The 22,334-nt window shown below is 36.6% G+C and overlaps 1 protein-coding gene across 1 annotated transcript; it reads right to left on the bottom strand.

Annotated features, from left to right (window-relative positions):
• Nucleotides 1–737: 737 nt before the first annotated feature.
• On the bottom strand, nt 738–22,334 carry npm1b (nucleophosmin 1b). Its single transcript, XM_007550981.2, has 11 exons — nt 22,244–22,334; nt 21,868–21,950; nt 19,614–19,733; nt 19,334–19,427; nt 18,936–19,027; nt 18,625–18,698; nt 18,458–18,521; nt 13,023–13,121; nt 5,239–5,328; nt 5,072–5,146; nt 738–2,544 (listed from the first exon to the last, which is right to left on the bottom strand). The coding sequence occupies exons 1-11, from the start codon at nt 22,290–22,292 to the stop codon at nt 2,491–2,493; spliced, it is 894 nt and encodes a 297-aa protein (XP_007551043.1). The 5' UTR covers nt 22,293–22,334; the 3' UTR covers nt 738–2,490.

Genomic DNA, 22,334 nt, shown 5'->3' with positions numbered 1-22,334 from the left:
AACATTTTTAGTTTCAATTAAAATGTCTATTTTTTTCCCTTCTTTTCTTGCAGTGCATTTTAACATTTCTGTCAAAATGCCAGAGATAGCCAGTCGGCCATTTCTTACTTGATGTCCCTGGACAGATGGTGTAAGTCACCCTAAAAGAATGAGTAAAACTACATATTGATTACATGCTCTTACTCAGCAATACATTAAATATGCAATATTTCAATAAAATAAAGCAGAAGATAAATTATCCTAGCTCTGCAAAAGAAAGGTGTCCCAGTTTCCTAATGTTTTGGGTGGAATGATTATATTTAAATAGTCTATAAAAGGTTTTAAATCAATGTACAGCTGCAATTTATTCCCCGAGTTTAATAAATGTTTAATACCTGCTTAAAGGTGTCAATTTTCAAAAGTTGCTTTGAGAAATCAGTCTGATCAGAACACATAGTCTAATTTATAGGATATTAATGGGTTTTGAACTAAAGTGAGGAGCCATCAGAAATGTGGCTCAAAATACTGACTGCAACATTTATTTTCTAAGAGTTACATTTAAAATCATAAATATGTACCATCACTGGGAGAAAAGGATGAAATGACCAAATACAGATACACATTTAAAAATGTTTCTCTTCAATCATTTCATAAATTGCTATGAAAAATCAAAACACATAAAACATAGCTCTGCTTAACCAAACAATAAGCAGCAATTTGTATTTTTTGGTTAAATTCATAACAGTAACACACAAGCATTGAGAAAAACCTCTTTGTTTATTTGAACATATTCCAGCGGCACTCAAAAATAATCATGACAAACAAAAAGTGACAGATTAGAGGTGAAAAGGACAGTTATAAAAACAACAGAAGGGCTTACACTAAACACTTTCAAATTAAACTGCAACATGCATTGAAATAAAGAGCAATATCAAGATTTATGGATGTTTTTGGAAAGCTTAGGAAAAATAGGAGAACAAAACTGTTCAGCTGCCAAATATGCAAATAAAACCAAGAGGATTATTTACAGAAAAGATTTGATGAGCTTAATTAAAACCAATGACATGAGTTTTCCAACTAAGAGCAAGGAAACATCTGAACCTGGCCTTAGGTAAGTTATCAAAGTCATGTAAATGACATTAATCAGATAAAAACATCACCAACTACAAAATATTCAACTGAAACCAAAACTCTTCACAGACATTTGAATCATACAAGATCACAGAATTATTATTACGCTGGCATATCTGACAGGAGAATATTCTGGACTTAGACTGCCTCAATATATCGTCATAAAATTATCTAAAAATTTGCTTGTTTTTAGCTCAAAACCAGATACTGATAGTCATTAAACACTGGCTGAATTTCTGGTTACTGCCTTGGGTAGGACATTGTTTTTGCAATAAATGATAATCAACCTTGATTAAAAAACACATTATTTGACATGTATTCAGGATTAAATATTAAAGTACAAAAAATGATGGATAAACAAAGAAATGTCAAATTGACTTCTGCTGAAAACGTCTTGAAACAAGCTTTTCAACTGTTTATTAGATATGAGCTACACACATTATTGCAGATCTACAGATTTTATAAGTTCTGGGATTACTTATTTTCCACATTACATTTTTGGATTGTTTTCAGTATGGATCAAATGATAATCCTTTGGGTTAGTAGAAAGATCATTTAAAAAGCAGTGGACTTTGCTTTAGCTAAATGGATACATTTAAAAGATAAAACTACTACAGTATGTTTGTAGGACTTAAAAAAGAAGATTCCTTGATAAAATCAAATAAGCGCATTTACAATAAAAATGATAAACAAAAGACAAGCTGTCAGTGAGCAATGACAGAAAATGTCTTTAGCATGGTTGAAAACTACTCATATTCACAAAAATAAGACTCAGAGATGTCGCTCTGGCTGCAAATGAAGCATTTAAAAGGCACAGTGTGCAAGTTTTCCTTTTGTATCATTTACTAAGGAAGGACACATGGTGTCAAGATCCAAACGAAGCTGTTCTGGACCTGCTGATTGCTCCAGCAGTTCATTTACTGTGTATTTGACTTAGCGAGTCCTGAAATGACTGAAATTAACATAACTGTTGTAGTTGCCGCCTTTATGTTCTATAAACATCATCTTTGAAATTAGATTATGCTTTACATCCAAGGGGCAGGTGGGATTTGTTGCCTGTCAAATGTTAGAATCGTACGTTTCCCATAATGAGACACTCAGACAACGGAGTTTGCATCCCTACAGGTGCTCTGGATCAGCTTACCTATCAAAAAGTTTCAGCAAAATGTCAACCAACAAATTAATGCGTGAATAAACTTTATGAGTGCTTTGCAACCAAAAAAACAAAAAACAAAAAAAGGAACATAATTTCATATCTTTGCAGCAACCTTAACTAAACATCTGCAATTCTTCTGACTGCAGTATTTATCTGTGTTAAGCAGGAAACATTGCAGACTGTGCCTTTAGGAAAGCCTAGAAATTATTCCTGATAAAAGCACTTTACTTCTTCTCAGTCTTCAGTGTTTGCAGAAAACTCCAGAGATCCTTGACCACCTGAGGAAGGTAATGTGGGAAGCAAGAAAATAATTAGAAAGCATTCAAATAAAGTGCTAAACAGCACGAGGCACATGACCCACTTTGACTGCAACATGCTTTTTGTGCGTCCTGCCTGTGGGAACGCCGTGCTTGGATGGGGCTGCAGGGGAACGACGAGGGGTTGGGTGGGGGCAGCACTACATACCAGAGTATATGACTAGGTGCTCCAGGTCTGACAGATCTCAGCCTTGGCTGATGAAACCAAAGCACTTCCACAGATGTTTCCACACACTGGGAACAACAAGCTCTCCCAGACCCAACTCCACCCCCACTTTCTGCCTCGTCCACCCAGCTCTCCGCTGCTCAAAGAGCGTCCACCTGCTCCCAGAACTACACTTTTCCCATTCTAACACAGCAACTCAGAACAAACGAGCGTTTACGCAGTCTGTTTGGAGTGACTGGTATCTAAGACAGAGGTTCCCCGACCCACCCAACACAACCAAAGAGCCAGGCTAAAGATCTGAGGGGCAGGGCAAAGTTCCAGAGACTCAACATTCGTGTCCAAATGAACTTTTATTGTGTTTTTATTGAAAATGAAGAAAGAAAACTGAAAAACCTCTATAAAAAACAAACCATGCAACCAGCTGATGTAGTTTAACACTGAATTCCTTACACAAATGCAGTCTCTTAACAAACAAAATCTTATTTTTTTTTTAAATCAAACATCAAATTCTTAACTTGGTTAAGAGGTTTGGGTAAATGTCTAACAACCTGCTTTGGGTGCAAAGCGGAGTCTTGTTGCTGCTTCAGGAATAATTTCAGGATTTAACATACCAACTTGTTTGGACTGTTGCATGTAGAATGAGTAATCGTGGTTTGAAGGGATATGTTACTACTGAGCACCATGTATCTGTCAGCACCTTGTAAAAATAAAAAACGGGAGCTTTCACCAGGTCCTCACAAACATCACACATCTCATTCCTGGACAATAAGCTCCAGGTGGTCAAACGTTTTTTATTGTGAAAGGAGAAATACCACTGAATAGAGTTTTTTTTTTTTTCTGCATAGTCACACAAATGCATGATGTGATATTTCCAGTACCTTGTGAAAAGCTTCAGTCTGATCTTGGTAGATCAACCTCTCATAGGAAGAGTTCTGGGGTTTCCATCTACCAGGTTTTCCATATAGTGACATTTTTGCTCCTTTTATTCTGCAAAATAACTCAAGCTCAGTCAGACTGGATGGAGAACAAGTCTTGCCACAGATTCTCAGTTGGATTTAGCTCTGGACTTTGACTGGGTCGTTCTTCTTCCCTTCAGGAGTGCCACAGTGAATCGTCCATCTCATATTAGTCCTGTCCTCTGCATCTCCTACTCTCACACCAACTAACTTCATCTTCTCTTTCTTCCTTCAATCTCCTTAATGTTGCTCTCACCTTCCTGTCCTGTGGCTCCGACCCCAGCGTCCTGGTACCAATACAATCTTACTCTCTCCTCTGAACATATCCAATCTATTGCTGCAGCTAATAATTATTTCAGGAACCAAGTTTTGTATTGATTATTCTGACGATTAATTGAGTAATTCTATTTAAAAGATGGCACATTCTGCAAATTTTTCTTTTAACCACTTGATGCAATATTAGAAATCCAAAAGGAAAATGCAAATAACCAAAACATCCTGTTATTAATTGGTTAAACTAAAAAAGTAATCAACAGATCAGCCCTACTCGGTACTGGTGTTAAGCATGTTGATGTCAGAAGTATTTTTCTTAGCTATAAATGATCAAGCGCTCACCAGAAGAATGCAACTGTTTCGCATTCTAGGCAATAAAATGTAAATGTTCTTATTTAAGAAACGATCTGAATTATTGTTTATTTGTATTTTTCATGTGTTTCTAATGTATAAAATAAGCTTAAATGGTTAAATGAAAAATCTGCAGAATGACTAATTGTCAGAATAATTGTACTACTTTGCACTGTGCATCTCATGTTGGTCTGTCACACAAAACCCACAAAACAATAAGTTGACATTTGTTGTTATAATGCATCAAAATGTGAAAAGGTCTGTGGGGTGAAGACGGCTACGCCATGCAACTAAAATGATATTACAGTGTAGCTTTACAGTCTGTCACTGAGTGTGTTGGGAGATTAATTCAAGTTAATGTACTGGGAATTGTTTTGTTCACCTGACTGGTCACTTTAATAAAGAATAAAGTTCTGGATTTGTTCAAAGGCTTTGGATGGTACCTTACACACACCACCAGTCCCTTCATTGGGGCTACAGAAGTCTAACTGCAGTAAACCACTGAGAGCCGGTTGCTTTTGAGAGTAAAACAGGATTTGTCTAATGTGCTCATTTCATAGATACACAACAGAGATTTTTTTTTTTTAAATCAGAGAAAAATGTGTCAACAGTAAAGCTTTAGAAAATGAATATTAACTGTTGGTCTGATGTCAGAAACAAAAATACAAATTCTAATTAAAATAAGAGAAGTCTCAAACTCTCTCAATAAGGGAGCTCAAATCTACTTATATCCTTTACTTACTTTCTTGTCAGTGACTTTGTAGGAAGTCCTCACAAAATTCTCAAACTTCTGCTCCGTCTTCGGGAGTGGTTTTCCCTAAAGAAGAATTTAGTTAAGTCATCACTTAAAAAGTCAAAAAGAGTGATAATTTCCAAAGAAGAAGAAAAAAAAAGGAAAGACGGCCTTACCTCCTTGGCTGCTGATAATAACTTGTTCTTGATGTCAGGCAGAGTAAATGTCTTAGACGGCCCTGCCTGCGATTTGTCTTTTCCAGGAGTCTGGAAAAAACAAACAAACAAGAAAGAAACATTTCAGTTAGATAACAAACTGGCTAAGATTTTCCTGGATCAGCTGTTCAAATCCAAGTGTTGTTGTTACGTAAACACATCAACAGCCTCTTCTTTGATGCACTTAGCTGCAACCTAACTAAAACTGAGATAAAGTTGAGTGTGTAATACTCCTTAGCTTCGGCTTTACTAACAAGGGAGAACATGAAGAAGTGATATTAACGTATAAAGTGAATAAGGTGGCAAGAGAAAGTTGATGCCAAATCTTTCAAAATTGAGACAGCAAATAGCTAAAGTGTGCCTGGGCATTTTTCTCCCATAATAAGCCACATTATGTCATAAGGTTAAAAACAAAAATCTGATATTTAACATGCGTATTATGTTAATTACACATAGTTAACGAAAATACTGCTTATGTATATGTAATAATTTCTCTGTTTGGATGGCAGCAGTAGTCCCCTGGTCTGTGCTCAAGCTAAATAGGAGAGACTGATACAGAGTTTTTACCATAATCTAGACTTCCAAGTAAGGGCTGCACAGCATATTATCATACAATCAGTTTCCTCATTATTAATACTGCAAATGACTGTTTGTAAAGCTGTATTTGCTGGTTGTTATTTGTAATGGTCTTGAATACAACATTTTTTCAGCTAAATTTAAATGTGTTCTATTACGCTTCCTTGAGCAGGTTAAGATAGGTCTATGAGCCGCACAAAACATGTTCATTACATTTTTTTTAGCAACAAATAATTCTGATATCACAAGATTTCAAGTTACTTTCAGTTTGAGCTGTTTTAAGGCCTCTTGTTACTTTAACTGCTGCTGACCTCGCCCCCAACTCAATGTTTACACTCGCCCGGGAAAATAGCTGCAAACAGAAGCACAATTGTACAACCCTACTTCTTTGAAAAGCAGAAGCAGAGCCTCCTGCGCAACCAACAATAATGCATCCAGCGGTTTCTGGATGGTAAGTCAACAACAAAACACTTGTCTCTGTTAGCAGCAATACAACTACCTGACCAAATGTACTGGAGGTCTGCTTGTGTTGCTAGGTAACGGCTCAGAGCTGTGACTTAATTTTTTTGAAATAGCTCATTTTCCAGACACTACAAAACATCTATCCATCCATCCATCCATCCATTATCCATTTTCTGTACACCCTTGTCCCCATTGGGTCGGGAGGGTTGCTGTTCTTTGGCAAACATTCCAGGCGAGAGGCAGGGTCACCCTGGAAAGGTCGCCAGTCTGTTGCAGAGGGTAACACAGAGACAAACAGGACAAACAACCATGCACACACACTCACTAAGGAGAATTTAGAGAAACCAATTAACCTAACAGTCATGTTTTTGGACTCGGGGAGGAAGCCGGAGAACCCGGAGAGAAAAACACATTAAGTTCAATTTATGGTCCAGTGCTGTTCTAAGCTGTTAGAACATTTTACAGAAAGCATATGAAGTAGCTAAAACTACGGAAGAGGATTGGGGCCACTGGAAAAAATAATAAAATAAAACAGTTCTGACTTTAATCTCAGAATTCTGAGATTAAAGTCAAAATTAAAGTCAGAACTCTGAGAAAAAAGTCAGAATTCTGAGATTAAAGTTTCTTTTTTCAAGTGGCCCTAATCCTCTTCCGTACTAAAACGCATTGGCATTGAATAAAAATTTGATTAATGAAAATATAAAAAATTCTTAAACAATGAATAAGTGTTCCAATAAAGTCATTTAAACTCATTTTAATTAGCTGTGTGGATATGTATGGAATAATGTAGAGGTCTAAGCAAATCGTTGATCATTTAGTTAATCAGAACACTATCAACACTGCTTTTCGTTGCGTCTGACATGTTTCCAACAATCACTTTTGCTGACCAATAAGATAGTTTGTCCAAGAGCCTCCTTGTGACCTGATTAGTCTGGGTCTGTTTTTATAGGCTTGGCGTGGGTTTGCAGCTGGAAAACGATAAAAGCATTAAAAAGGACAACACATTCTGGCCTAACTACATGCTCTTTTTTATAATTTTACATCAGGTAACAATTAAGTTTGTATTAGGTTGCAAGCAGGAGGCTCACTTTGTAGAAGGAAAAGTGTAACTTAGATAAAACTAAAATATGGATTTACAGCTCATGTCAAGTCACTTATTCCTCTTCAACTGACTAAAAGCCCAGCAGCTATTCTTTATCTTTTCAGCGACATTAAAAGTGCTTCTTCCAAACTTGATGACTCCCCTGTGTTTGGGAGGATGAGAGCAGACATAAGCGCAGCACTTTAAGGCCTGTGGGTGTGTGAAGTTCTGGACAGCCAAAGGCCCAGAGGTCCACAATTAGGAAGTGTCTCACTGTGACACACACACCATATGGTGGGACTGTACACTAAACAAGCCACGGAGCTTGCCCATGCATGCAAAACCAGCGAGGAATCCAGCGAAATTGCAGGGTTTCGTTGATTCTAAGAGTTAAAAAGGCAACAGATGCAGAGTTCTGAATGGCCCTTTATTCAGCTCTGCCAACAACAAAAACAACATCCATGTTGTGAAATTAGAAGATAAATCCCTTGATTCCTACTACAATGTGATTTTGGCAGCTTGTGAGTGAAGAACAGCTCAGACTTCAGGGACAGATTCTTTGTTCATGAAAATGTATCCCGTTTAGAACAACAGCTCTTTTGGTGTTTTCATGCAGAGTTCCAATTCCTATCCAACAATTAACTGTAGTTGAAACCAGAGCAGAATAAATACACTGGATTAAAAGACACACACACCTTTTTATTCACACCAACTGAAGTTAAATCTGACCAAACCTTTATGTTTCAGAAAAGTTAGAATTACCAAAATAATTCATATTTGCTAAATCACACAATAATGAGAGAAAGAATATGCTTATTTGATAATATGTTAATTTGATAATATGTTTATTTGATAATCTGTTCAAGATCAGGGGTTTAAATTTTCTCAGTATTTGGTAGCATTGCCTTTTGAACTGTCTGACTAGAGTCAAACATTTGGGTTTCCTTCCAGAAGCTTCTCAGTAGTTCTCTGGAGTTCTGACTCATTCCTCCTGACAGTCAGGGTCGCCTCGCTCACATGCGACCTTTCGGACCTTCCTACTCACTTCTCCATAGACTTGACATCAGGACTTTGTCAACTCCACGCCAGGACATTGACTTTGTTGTCCTTAAGCAATTTATAACCACTTTACATATGTTAAAGGTTATTTTGCATTTTGAAGACCAATCTCTGCCTTCCTGGCTGATGTCTTTAAATGTTGCTTCAATATTTCCACATAATATTATTTCCTCATGATAATGCCATATATTTTTTTAAAGTGATCCTGCAGTAAAACAATCCCACATCATAATGCTGACCTACACTTTACAGTTAGAAAGCTACAAGCATCCTAGTTAGTCCTCCAAATGTAACGATGGTCATTATGGCCAACACAGTTCCAAAAATGAAAATCTTTGTCCCAGTGTCCTTTTGCAAACTGTAATCTGACTTTTTAATGTTTCTTGTGAAGTAAAAAATTCCTATTTATAATATTTTGGCTTTTTTTTTTTTGAGTTTGTAATCATGGCAAACATAAAAGCAGTGTGTTTGCGGTGTTGCCTTAAAATACATCCACAGATGTTCCTCCAACAACTCACGTGTTACTTACCTATCAGAAGTTGCCAAAGTCATGACATCATCATCTGGGCTTCCCTTCTTTGTTTAGAGACAATAATCATTCTGTATGTAAACTTCAGATTTTGAAGACATTAATATTTAAATGTGGATTTAGCAAATAGAAATATTTTTGCTAATTCCAACTGACTTAAAACAAGAGAAGTATGGTCTGATTTAACTTCAGACAGTGAGAAAGAAGGTGGATGTGTTTTATTTGGTGTATGTAAACTTCTGGTTTCAATGGGACATTATCAATCTTTTATTAGTCACAACCTAATAAAAGTGGCATTCTAACCTCCTAATAGAATGCCACTTCAAAGAATCAAGTAAACAACATATTTGTATTTCTAGAAAGATCTGGAGGGGACGTGGTGCTTTTCATGTCTTAATAACAAACACCTGATGCCTAATTGACAGGGCATGTCCTTTCATTTTATTCTAATTGTTTAAAAAAAAACTAGTTCTTGAGGCAAAATCTTAGGGCTGGGACTTAAAATAAAACACAGGTGCAATAATTAAAAAAAACAGTCTCCCTATAGTTAAAAAAATGCAACAATCTGTCCCTTAAAAAAATCTGCCTTTTTTACAACAGAGATCAAAGGTGTAAAATGAGCAAACCTTTGACACAAACACGCCGCACTTCACTAAAAACGTCACTAAAAAAAGCACACACACATATGTTGCTGGCTCCAGGCCAAACAAATGCACCACATATTTATTATTTACGGGCAGCTCTCTACTTCCAAAGGACAGCTGTGGACCTGAAACAGCTGATAAACACTCAGCCGGCAAGCTTTTTCATCTGGGCCAGACGCTGATTACAGATGGCACAAAACATGGAACTTAATCACAAGCACGCCATCAGTTGATGCAATCGCTCGTCTTCAATCCAGTGCAAGCACATGATTGTGACACATTTGCTCATCAAGTTTGCCCAGGTATGGTAATAGTCTTTTTTAAATATAATCCTTGAAGACTCGTGTTTGAGGAAAAATTTAGGACACACAACTTTCTATGAATCACATATAGAGGGACACTTATGTTTACCTGGTGTATAGTCAACAAAACAACATTAAAAATGCCAATAATGTTCACAGTCTTTATATTTTCTTATTAGGTCAGAAACTTTTTTTTTTCTTTTACATTATCCACAGTCTAAAACTATTAATAAAATGTCAGTTCTTTAAAGATGACAACACATTTCCCAGATAACTATCAAAGGTTCTCAGTCGTTTTTGGTCAAAAAAGGTCATATGACATTTGTGGATCTAAATTAATTTTAATGGACTGAGAGCATTCATCTATTAGAATGGCCTAGTCAAAGTTAAGACTTGAATCCAACTGAGAATTATGGCAAGGCTTCAAATCTAACTTTTACAGATGCTCTCCATCCAACCTGACTGAGCTTGAGCCATTTTGCAAAGAATAAGAAGCAACACGTTTTTCTAGGTTGAAGGATGAAAGCTGGTACGGATGCAAACTCAGGCTTAGTATTTGTCTAAGGACGACTGAATTCAAAGGAATGCATGTGTACTCTATTTACTAACCAGGTGACTTCTGAAATAAATCCTGGATTTCGTCACAAGTAAGAACTGATGTGTCACATAAAATGCATCAACATTAAAGATTTCAAGGGGCGTGCATATGCTTGCAACGCACCGTGTAAGTAATGTCTGGGTTTGCCATTCAAACCTAGGAGAAACACATCCTGAAAGAAATAAATAATGCACCTGCTACAAGTGCATGTCAATCATTCGCTGAAACAATGACTCACTCCCTTCTGGGATACGGCTAAGTGAAGTGATTAACAGTTTTATGAGCGTGACGTGTGCTTCAAGGCATCAACTTCTCCAAACCCACAAAACACCAGCTGGGAGATTAGCGTGCTTCAAATCAGCACAACTCGAGTTAGCTGGTTCTCATGCCGAGCCGGTTACACAGCAAAGGTGCCGCTACGTGCTGAGCTGCGAGAGGTGAGAACTGCGGTGCTGGCAGCAGATCTGACAAGCCAATCTAATGACCAGTCACCTGCGTTTAGGATGGGGGGGAAGAAACAGACACCCACGCCCGCTTCCTCGCTCCTCAGGGGCATCTGGAAGCGCAAGCTGCACCAGACATCAAACGCTGGTAATGAGAGCAATTGGGAGAAGGTGTGTCCAGGAAGTGAGGGGTGTGAAGAGGTTGTGGAGCGAGAACACTTGTGAAATAGTCGAGAGGGGATAGGAGCTCTAAAAGCACAAAGGGCCAGAAAAAGTAAGCGTTGGGAAAGTTTGAGCAAGCTGGGTCACAAATCGGCTAAACACCATGAGCAAGGCGAAGATCAAGGTGTGCAGACTTGGCTGGACTCACCATCAAACTGCCCCCCGGAGCTTAGCAACAGTGTGGCTAAGCATTTATCATGGCACAAAACCCTCTGCCACATACACATCACAGCCTTGTCATGTGCTATAAATGTGCATGTGAGTTAAGGATGCTGCATATTTCATCACAGACACAGCTATGTGTTATGATGTGTTATGTGCTGGCATCGCCATGCCAACACATAAAGCCTTATCTAAACAGTTTCTGTCCAAGACCTTTTTTTCCTCCACAGTAACATGATTTGTGAAATGTTTAAACAAGCAGGAAAAGCTTCCTAATTTGTTTTCGCTGCTGTGCACGTGATCTGCGGAGGGGTGAAGAGCATCAAAGGTGGCTGCAACCCAACACAGAGGGGTCAAGCCAAGAGGTCACAGGTTTAAATCCTGCCCCGGGAAACTTATGTAGAGGTCATGTGTGTTTGCTCAAACAGAGACAGAGTTCAAGCTGTTTGTTTTAGGAGGAGGCATTCTATCCAAGAAATTAACTATCAGGTTGAACTAATTGCAACGTGCATTTATCACATTCCTCTGCTTTCGAAGGGAACATTTTGCCAATTTTTTTCTCTCTCTCCACATTTTTTAAATTGTGAATGTGAGCAATTTTCCACCAAATGATGCACACATAAAAAAAAAAAACAAGAAGGCATTTTTCTTTTTTTTACCACAAATGAGTTTTTGGTTCTAAAGTGTATTTCAAGTGCACAAAATGAAACCTGCCAAGGTACAACACTGGCAACTTCAAACCTAGCAAAAGAGCAACATGTTACATAAGAGATCATTTATTTTCTGACATTTTAGTTGAGGCTCATTTATTTCTTCAACAATTAGTAGAACAACGCATTAGAATAACATCATTGCTGTGTATTGTTTTGTAAAGACGAACTGAGAAATCAGCTGGAGATAGAAATGGACAAAAAACTAAACATTTTTGATCAGCTAACGCACCATACATCGGTGCTAACGGGTTTCTCTGAACACAACACACTTTGGCGTGGAAGTTGGCACTGAGGCAAGACGACTTATTTTTAAGTGTTTCAATTAAAGCCAGCAGAAGAAGAAATGGAAGAGAAACCTTTTTATGGAGTAATGTCAGCTGCTCATTCAGGCTGCTACTTAAGCTAAACAGGCAGCAGGTGCAGTGAAGGCTGAAAGTATTAACTCAAAATCACAGTTCTATCCCTTTTTTATTTTCTGCTGGATTAGGAAATGTTGGTAGTCTTTGGAAAATCTCACAGCTACAGTCTGGTTATACCAACTCTGCAGGAAATAGAGATTGCTCATGGTAATGCTACCCTTGCTAATTATGCAAGGCTATAAATTGCAATGTTATAGACAGTTTTAAATGTCTCTTGTGTAATATTTTTTCTTTGTTTGGAGTAAAGGTTAAATCCTGTTGTAATTGTTTCATTACCCAAATCTAGATCAAATTAGAATAATATTCCAAAATTTCCACATCAGAGTGGCAGGTCTGTTTGACAGATGTTAATGTCTCCATGACAGAAATTTGCAAATCCCAAAAAAGTCTCATCTTCTTTGTTCTTCTTCCTAACAGAGATAATTTTATCTGTCTTTAACATCAAACGCTATTTTGATTACATGTAACAAAAATTGGGAAATAGAATTACTGTAATAACCTAACATCCAAAACTAAACAAAGGGACGATTGGTACCTTAATCTGGGGTTTCGCTGCTGGTCCGGAGGATTTTTCTGCAGGTCCATTTTGTTTCACAGGAGTCTTGTTGGGCTTTTTAGGCATCAACTCTGGGCTCTAGAAAAACAAAAAGCTCAAGTAACACATCTTGAGGACAACTTGGCACTTAAACCACTGAGTATATGTATATATATGTATATATATGGCTATATATAAAAACACAAATATGAATCCCTCTGCATTGATTCTAAAGAATTTTATTATAATAAACAGGTAAAACAATTGGCAAAGAATCAAATACAAAGGTTTGACACATTTAAAGATCTTCTGAGTCGTGTCCTTTAATCAGACTGTAACCCCAGCATGTTTTGTCATTCCTTGCTTGAAAGATCATAGTAACGTCAGCTCAACAGATTTAAACATTCCACAAACTAAACTTTCAGACAGCTCATTTAGTAAATACAGAAAACCTGCAGAAGCAGATTAAAACAGAACAGAAAACGCTAAACATGCTTGGCATTTTCTCTGTGATCAGCTACTTAGTAACCCAATAACCTGTCATTGTTCTCTGCTATACAGCCCTTCCAGTCAGGTTTACACTGCTGTGTAATTACCTTGTAATAGCTGAGGCAAGTACCTGCATTTCCTAAGCACCGACCGCTGTCTGGCAATTACATGTATTCACCTCAGAGCAGCCTAGGAGTGTAATTCTCTGCAGTGACTGAACTGCTACAAGGCAATTACATAAATAATTTAAAGGCAACACCTAACGCTCAGAGTAGCAGAAGGTACAACTTGTTTGTATTATGTTTTTACATCCATGTACAAATATTTACTGTAAATGTGTAGTTGAATCCCGTGCGGTAGCTGATAGATTATCTGCACACACCAAGCAGCACAAAGAGCCACCCTCTCTACTAAAAGATAATGTCAAGGAAGCAGGGAAGAGGCCAACGTATTTTCTGGGGGTGCTACAGCAACATTTAAGCAATTATTAATTAACTGAGTACTCCACAACATTTCCTTATGGAAAAGTAGCAACAGGAAATCCAAACTCAAGAAACCATGTAGAAGAAACAGCAAACATGTGGAAGAAAGTTCTCTAGTCAAATCAAACCAAATATAAATTTTCTGGTTTACTAAAATACTAAAAGTGACAAAGAACCACAACTGCACCTGTAGGAGCATAAGCCTTGAGACTGAGGCGGAGGTTCACCATCCAGCAAAACAAGGATGGTGTGCGAGTCAGCCAGTGCGATGGAGTGGTGTAGATCAAAGCATATTTACATATGTGCTAGAATGGCCCAGTCAAAGTCCAGATCTAAATCCAGCAACTAATCTAAGGCAACATTTTAAAACTAAGGTTCACAGACGGTCTTTATGCTGTCTGATGAAGCTTAAGCTATTTTGAGAATAATAGGAGAGAGAAGGAAGGATCTGTGTGTATGGGAGTTGTCGTTAAAACTACAGCAAAAAGCTCCCAACAAAGTGTTCACTCCACATTGCCAAATAATTTCAAATCAGTTTAAAAACCATAAAATCTTTTCCCTTGTAAAAAAGGGTTATCTTTAGAAACTTTGCAATTTTCAGTAAATTGATTTTTTGTCCTAATTATAAACATCAGGCTGCTTGATGAACATGTACCATATAAGACTATAAGTCACTCTGGAGTGTAAGTCACATAGGTCAAAAAATTGTGACATATTATGGAAAATATGGTAATAACTATCTGAATTACCAATGTGTATTTATCTCTTATGTTTATTTTTTGTTGAATCCAAAACAGCGCCCCATGTTATTTGCAAAGATGGAATAAACACCCAAAAATGTCAAATCAATGACAATAAAATAATCCTGAAGTCAGCTAAGTGTCCACTTAAGTAACATTGACTCTACGTCTGAGCTAAAATCATCAGTCACCACACAAAGAGCTTTTGTACCTTCCTTTGATAATAAACAATGTGAACCAAACCTCATTTCATCAATTCACACTAAACCAAAACATTTGATCAAAGATTATTTGGATTAAAGTCGTCTCACCAGGATGCAATTTCTTTTGAACAATGTTACTTGGTGTAATTTCTGAAACCTAATTTTGGATGTCTTGTACAGGACTGAAGTTTGACAACAAAAAGAAAACATTTATTCTGAAACGGCTGAACTTCCAGTCAAAAGAATAATTGCTCCCAGTCATGCTTTTTGGGGCTTTGTACTTTGTACTCATTAATAAAGAAAGGCATGGCGGAGCTATAGAGGTAAGGATTAGAGTCATGCTGGGAAGAGAGGGGGCGAGTGGAGGGATGCACGAGGACTTGGATGAGAAGACAACAGAATAAATCAACAGGTGACAGAAATGCTCAGCTGTCATCTGACCCGGAGGGAAGGATCGGCGCTCATGTCGCAGGTATGTGCATCTGCCTGGCTTTGATCTTTTGCCTGGCACAGTTTGCACTTGGATAGCGTGCTTTGAAAAAAAAAAAATTACAAACAGACACCGACGTAAAAAAATGAGGCAGATACACACACACACACGAGCGATTGTGGTAACACGCAAAACAAGCGTTCAAAGGCAAAAGCCAGGTGCAAAGCTGAAATGGCATGAGAAACGATAAAAAGGAGCAATCATATTAACAGTGGGATGACAGAGGGACAAAGATATGCAGTGCCTCAGAAAAAAAGGTCAAGGATGTTTCCCATAACTGAGCAGTGTGTGTGTAAAAGCAAACAGTTTGTGCTTTTCAGCTTATGCAAACTACAAGTGTATTCTTGATGTGCATTCATGCGTCTGTGCATAAACACTTTTAAATGTGCAGCTCTATAGTTTGGACCTTTAAGAAAGACTGTGTGTGTGTATACGTGTGTGTCTTTGTGTGTGCACCACAGTGTTGTTGGTGAGAATCCGTGCAGATTACAGAGGAGAAATCCGATCATTACACCACACAAACCCTGTATTTTACTCTCTGAAAACAGGTGGGTACGTGAGCGCACAGGATGAAAAAGTTCCACGTTTTGTCTCATGCAAAGAGCTGGACGGTCAGTGGGTGCAGGAGTGGGTGGAGCTTGCTTGAAATGCTGTTGCGTATAGTTTCTAAAAGTTTGAATGATGTGGAAGAAAAGGGAGGGGAGTGACAGCAGCTTCAGAAAAAAAAACTCATTCTTCAATAAAGTAACCTCGAAAAGCGGTTGGCTATTCTGACACCTAGTGGACAACACTGGTATTAGAAAATGCTGCTATAAAAATATAGACGCCACCATATTGTGAATGGCAGATGCAAACAATTGCCAAAAGCTCCACCAGGGATTCTTGTTTTAAGGTCAAGCTGTGAAGCTCTTTTGTTTTAAATTAGTTGGTAAATAAATGAAACAATAAAAGAAGGACGTTGTCAAATCTATCTATTAGATTTGGATACAGGACATTAAGGATACAGGTCTTAATGTAGCTTCATATATGACTTTTAGCATATCAGATCTAGAACCTTCATAAGAATAATAACGTTGAGATACTAAACTACACACAGCTTGAGAAAAATTGTTTACAGATTAACCCAATAAATAAGCATATCAGTGATTAGATGCTATGTTCTCATTCCTCGGCCACCCCTTATTCCTAAAAGGCAGGGTCAAATCCGTAATATGATTTAATAGAGATAAATCATTTATCTCTATTATAAAAACAATATCAATTACTTACAGAATAATAACAACAACAACAAAATTATTCTTATTATTAGAGTCAACAATTAAAAAGTGGATTAAAAAGGATCTCACATTCATCTCTTAAGGATTCATGTCTTACAAAACAAAATAGTGACACTAAATTCAGACAATTATTTTCATTTAATCCTCAACTGAATTAAGATGTTTGGCTTGCTTTTTTTAAGGCAAATTATGTAAGAGCCAAGGTTTAAATGGAACTTGGTTGTTGCATCTTATTTTGATTTGCAGATATGATTCACTAATAATAATAATTGCATTTAAAAATGTCTAATGAAAATAAGCTGAATGTCATCTATAGTACTTGTTCTATTTGGACAACGCAGACTGCAAGCACACTAGAACTGGCATCCAAGATAATCTTGGCACTCACAATATTGCTGGTGCCCTAAAGTATCGTTTCTATGGAGCAGCAGAATCTGTGCTTCTGTTTAGGTGATGATTTAAAAAGCATCACATGGAGACTAACAAATGAGTTACAACTCAAAATAAGATCAGAGCAAGTATATAGAGAGCAAAACATAAATTAATATTGTTTGTTTGACCTGATTAAATCTGACTGACTAAATTACAAAAGGTTTTTTCAGGTAATGGAGCTAATATGGTGTCTACAAAGGTATTAGACAGAAATAAAGCCTCTGTTTCAAAACAAAGTGACAAGGCTTTTTATCCTAAGAACATTGTACCAACTGTAAAGCAAAGTGTTGGTAGTGTAGCAGAGTTAATTTTATTTATTTATTTTATTTTTCTTTATGAACCTTCTCAAAACTAATTTTCTTTGAATTGACATGTCTGTTATATATTATTTCTGTTTTATATTGCTTTTATTTTTGGTTCCTAGTGTGTAAAAATCCACCCTCATCTATGAATATTTGTTTTCCTTTGTTTTTTAATTGTATTTTATTTTGGTGGGGAAGCTTTTATTTTCTTACTTCCTGTTTTTGCGTTATATCCTGTGTGTTCCTGCTGCCCTGCTCAGTTCGCAGCTGCGCTGGGGAGAGGTAAGTGTGCAGAGTTGTCTTTCATTTGTGTATTAAAATATTGAAAACGTTCTAAAAAATATGTTGTAAACTCACGTTATATGTATTGTTGTTTAACTGTTCACGTTTAGCGCAGCACTATGCTGGGCATTTGTCTCCCACATTGGTGACACCCATCAAGTTTTCTGTATCAACGTGGTTATTTTTTTTTATTTATTTATTTTCTTTTTGGTTGGTTAGGGTGTTTGTGGAGAATCCGGAGCCCAGGAGCTGCTGTGTTTAAAATGTTCTTGTTTTGAACAGGAATAAAATTATCCTGAATCCTGATTCCGGTGTGGTTCTGACTTCCTGTTACCAACCGCTACAGTAGCATCATGCTGTTGGACTGTTTAGCTGTTACCAGTTCTGGTCCATTGTGCAAATAGATCAAATAAAAAAAGCTAAGCAACTGCAAATTCTATAGATTCATTTTAAATGAACAAAGAAAAAAAAATAAAAGTTCTTCCAAGAGGACAATGATCCCAAATTAAACACAAACAACCTACTAATAAATTCATTTAACTTTTTGTTTCTTTTCATGGCTAAAGATTTTCACATTAAAAGCACTTTGAATTGCCTTGTTGCTGAAAATGTGCTATATAAATAAAATTACCTTACCTTACATTTCACAATCACATCATTCATTTATTTTATACTCTACTATATTTCATGTTGAATTTTTAAGTTAAAGTTAATGAACAGAAAATAGGCCATACTTACTTTTTTGAGTGTTTTTGCCACATTCTTTTGAGGCTTCATATCATCTTCATCACTCTCATCATCACTAGAAAAATGCAAAGCGTCTCAAATTACCAGAAAACTTAATCTGGTAAGCAGAAAAAAATGTAACAACAAATACGTAAAACTAGACTAAAGGAAAATCCTACTTGTCCTCATCTTCATCACTGTCCTCTTCATCGTCATCATCATCCTCGTCATCAGAATCCATTTTAATTTTTTTCTGCAACAAATGAAATATTCTTTAGCTTCTGTTTTAATATTTGCTGCTAATAATAAATCTACCTTGAATTGATCTGATCCAGTTGTAGATCTCATTTCTCATCTTGTGACAACTTACAGTTTTACATTTAGAAGCTTTATAGGAATACTTTTAAAGAGCATTGGGAGACATTCCCTGAAGATCTGAGAGCTGAGAAGATCTGCAGTGGATTAACAGGAAAAAAAATAACATGATCACCTGCGGAGGCTTCTTCAGTAAGGACAGGTTTGCAGGCCGTTTCACCGGAGATGTGTTGTTCTCCTCCTCTTCATCATCTGAGTCTTTTACACCTTTGAAACAAATACTCTACAGTCGGGTTGGTGCAACACGGTTACAAAACTTTACTTGCACATTCTCGTTTTCATGACTAACTAAAACTCAGAAAAGACTACATATTTCTCTATTCCTAGTTTAGAATATGGATTTTTTTTTGACAAAGAGTGATTCCTGTCACTAACTGATGTGATGACTAATATATTATGTGGCCTTGAAACTGATTTATCATTCTATAGAACATAAAGTCCTGTGTATCAACTACTAGTCCTACTTTGAAGGATTTTCTGGGATGTTATCAGAGTTTGTGTGATAATACTTACTGACAAAATGTTGTCCACTAATGTGAACTGGACCAGAACCAGAAACAAGACGAAAGGTAACAGGAGGAGTGATCTCAAACCCTCCTAAATTCATCTGGACAAACAAAAGCCACCATTAGCAGTATTTACATGTTCCAACACTATTTACATGTTCCAACACTGACTTAATATTACCTCTTTTATGTTATTTTGGTAATGTTTTTTTTTTACCCAAACAGAATAAAACAATTATATTTAAGCTCTTTGACTATTTCTTCAGTCAAAATTGTTGCGTACTCACAGACGGCAGGACAGACGGTTTCAGGACAGCTATCGGCACTTTGGAGGTTTTTGCATCATATGTGAGCCCTTCGACTTCCACCATGTGGAATTTGTCCTCCGCCTCGGCTCCCAGACACACCTGGAACAGCAGCAAAGTGGTCAGTGGATTTATTAGCTCCTCTGAAGATAAAGGTATAAAAATCTAATTTTCTGTTAAGGTTGATGTTACCTCTTCTGAAGTGGTTTAAAGTTTTTCTAAGTGATGTTTTTATGAGTCAAATAGTTGATTTCCTCCTAACTTTGTATCTTGGCTTATTTACCCAGCAATAAACAGTTTTTACTGTATATTGTACTTTCTTTTCAATACAAAATTGCAGAATATAGATTAAAAATCCTAAAAAAACAAATACCGTTAAGGTTTAATGGATTTGTTGTTAAGCACATGATTTAAGAAACATTTTTCCAGGTCCCTCTTCAAAATTAGATCTGGATCTCAATGGGGTTTGGCCTAGTTAAATAAAGGAAATAAAAACAAATAAAAAATAAAACTTTGTAGCTGGTAACCAATTTTTTAGGTCTACTACTCTCAACAGATGCTCTCTAAAAATAAAATAACTAAAAGAAACTTGAACCATTAACCCTTTACATATTTTTGATAGGATTGAGTTCTTGAGGCTGGCTTGGGATCTTCATATTGTTGATATGACTACCTTGAGTCTTTCTGGGAGACCCATTTACAACCAATCCTCCGTGTCTTTCATCTGAAGGAAGAAAATTACAAGATTTTAAGATGTATGGCTCCATCTATTGAACCGTCAGTGAGGTAAATTTAGCACCTAAACAGCCCCAAAGCATAAAGTTTCTATGTGCATGTTTGACAATGTTGATGATGCAAAAGTGTTCATTTTTGGTCGAATCTGACCTCAACATCTTCTCTAAATCATTTATAAGTTCTCTAGCAAACTTAAAGGCACCACTCTAAACCTCTTTCAATATTTTGTTTATATTTTATGAGTAAGAATACAATTTTGACACTAGCTAAAACAGTTGCTGCACTGGTCTTGAAGAAAACTTTAAAAATCTATGACAGGGAAACAGAAGTAGCTGAAATCTCACTGCAGATCGCCGCCAGGGGGCAGCATGGCGAGAGGAGGAAAGCACCTCTGTTCCTATGGCATGTTAGTGGCTTTTTGCTAAAAGGTAGCCATGAGGAGGAGTACAGCAATGCTCCTTGAGGATGTTTTTCAGGGAGTATATGAATGTACATTTGTCTTAAAACAGCATATTCTCTCTTGATATTTTAAATGTTGAATATAAACAGTAGATCTTTAATCAGAGAGTATTTTATTGTAGTATACAAAATAAAATTGAAATCAACTAATGTCTTCTGATTTTCAGCAACAACTCTTCAAATGTTTCATAGGGATGGACATAAATTATGCTAAAATATTAGTTTTTAAAAGCAATGTAATTATCTTAATTTTTGATATTTGTAAGATCTTTTAATAGACATGTTACCATCAGTAGTTCTTTCAATGCTGTTTTTCCCACAATCCCATCAAAAAATGCTCTTTATTTGCTATTTTGGGTCACAGTTTTGAGAAGCTATAGTTTTTTTTTCTGAGAACCAAACATAACAAAAAGTATAGTTAGAATCAACTCTATAAATTCATGTTGGCAACATAGGCTGGGATTAGTGCTTAACTTAACCATGTTTGATTTACCTGAAAGTCTGCACAGAAAAAAATATTTAAAGTCAAATATTCTGTTAATATCTTTACATTTATATTTACAAAAAAACAAATGATTTGACACATTCAGATTCCATTAAAGATGGAACATAATTTATAGCTGAAAACAAAGATCATTACCTGGAGATCTGTTGAGTGTTAGAAAGAAATACTTATATTTACGTAGCATTGTTTTATTATTTTTTTTGCCCATAATTTTCCATAGGCTCCAATTTAAGGGAAACCAACTGTCCCCTGAATTGCAAACGCTGTTGATGTCTAATTTGTAATCTACATGTATAATCTTTGTATCACTCAACGTTTCATTTTATTAATCAAAGTCAAACAGGAGCTTTAATTAATCCATAAAATGAAAGTTCTGCGATGGACTAGTTCAGTACTTGTTAATATAAATATAAAAATATCATTATATTTATTCACAATGCCGTTGTACTTTACAGCTTAAGCAAAAATATTCTTCATGAGGCTATCCCAAATGAAAACGCATGTCAGGGATTATAAAACAATAACAAAATGTCTTACTGCTTTGAGGGACAGCTGTTGTTCTGTATCTTCGTCATCTAGGTCAACTTTAAACTCCCGTTTATCCGACCTCAGAGTACAACCTGGGGAGGCAAATACATATTATTGTCATTCATTTTACAATTGCATTTATTACACATGCAAAATACAAACTACAAACAGCAGCATCAGCTATGGGGGTGTTTCTATTCTACAAGCCATGCAGAGCTAGCTAACAAAGACCTGATTGGCGGGTGTAGGGGCAACAGAATAGCAACTTATTACGGTAATTTTACGCTTGAATGAGCGTTTAAACCTCATATATAAGTGATAATGTTATACTAATCTTGACTGTGCGTCCTATCAAATTAATATTTATCAGAAGGAACAAGCTCACCAAACAAATACATTTGAGGTCTGCTAAAATCTGGCATATCGTCCTCCATCTTTGTAGTGGGCGTAGAGGATGAGAATCAGTGTAACGTACA

The sequence above is a fragment of the Poecilia formosa genome, unplaced genomic scaffold (genome assembly GCF_000485575.1).
Source record: "Poecilia formosa unplaced genomic scaffold, Poecilia_formosa-5.1.2 Scaffold39, whole genome shotgun sequence".
In the NCBI taxonomy this organism is placed as follows: Eukaryota; Metazoa; Chordata; class Actinopteri; order Cyprinodontiformes; family Poeciliidae; genus Poecilia; species Poecilia formosa.
The sequence above is the reverse complement of the archived record's forward strand: the minus strand, read 5'-3'. Positions and strand labels throughout refer to the sequence as shown.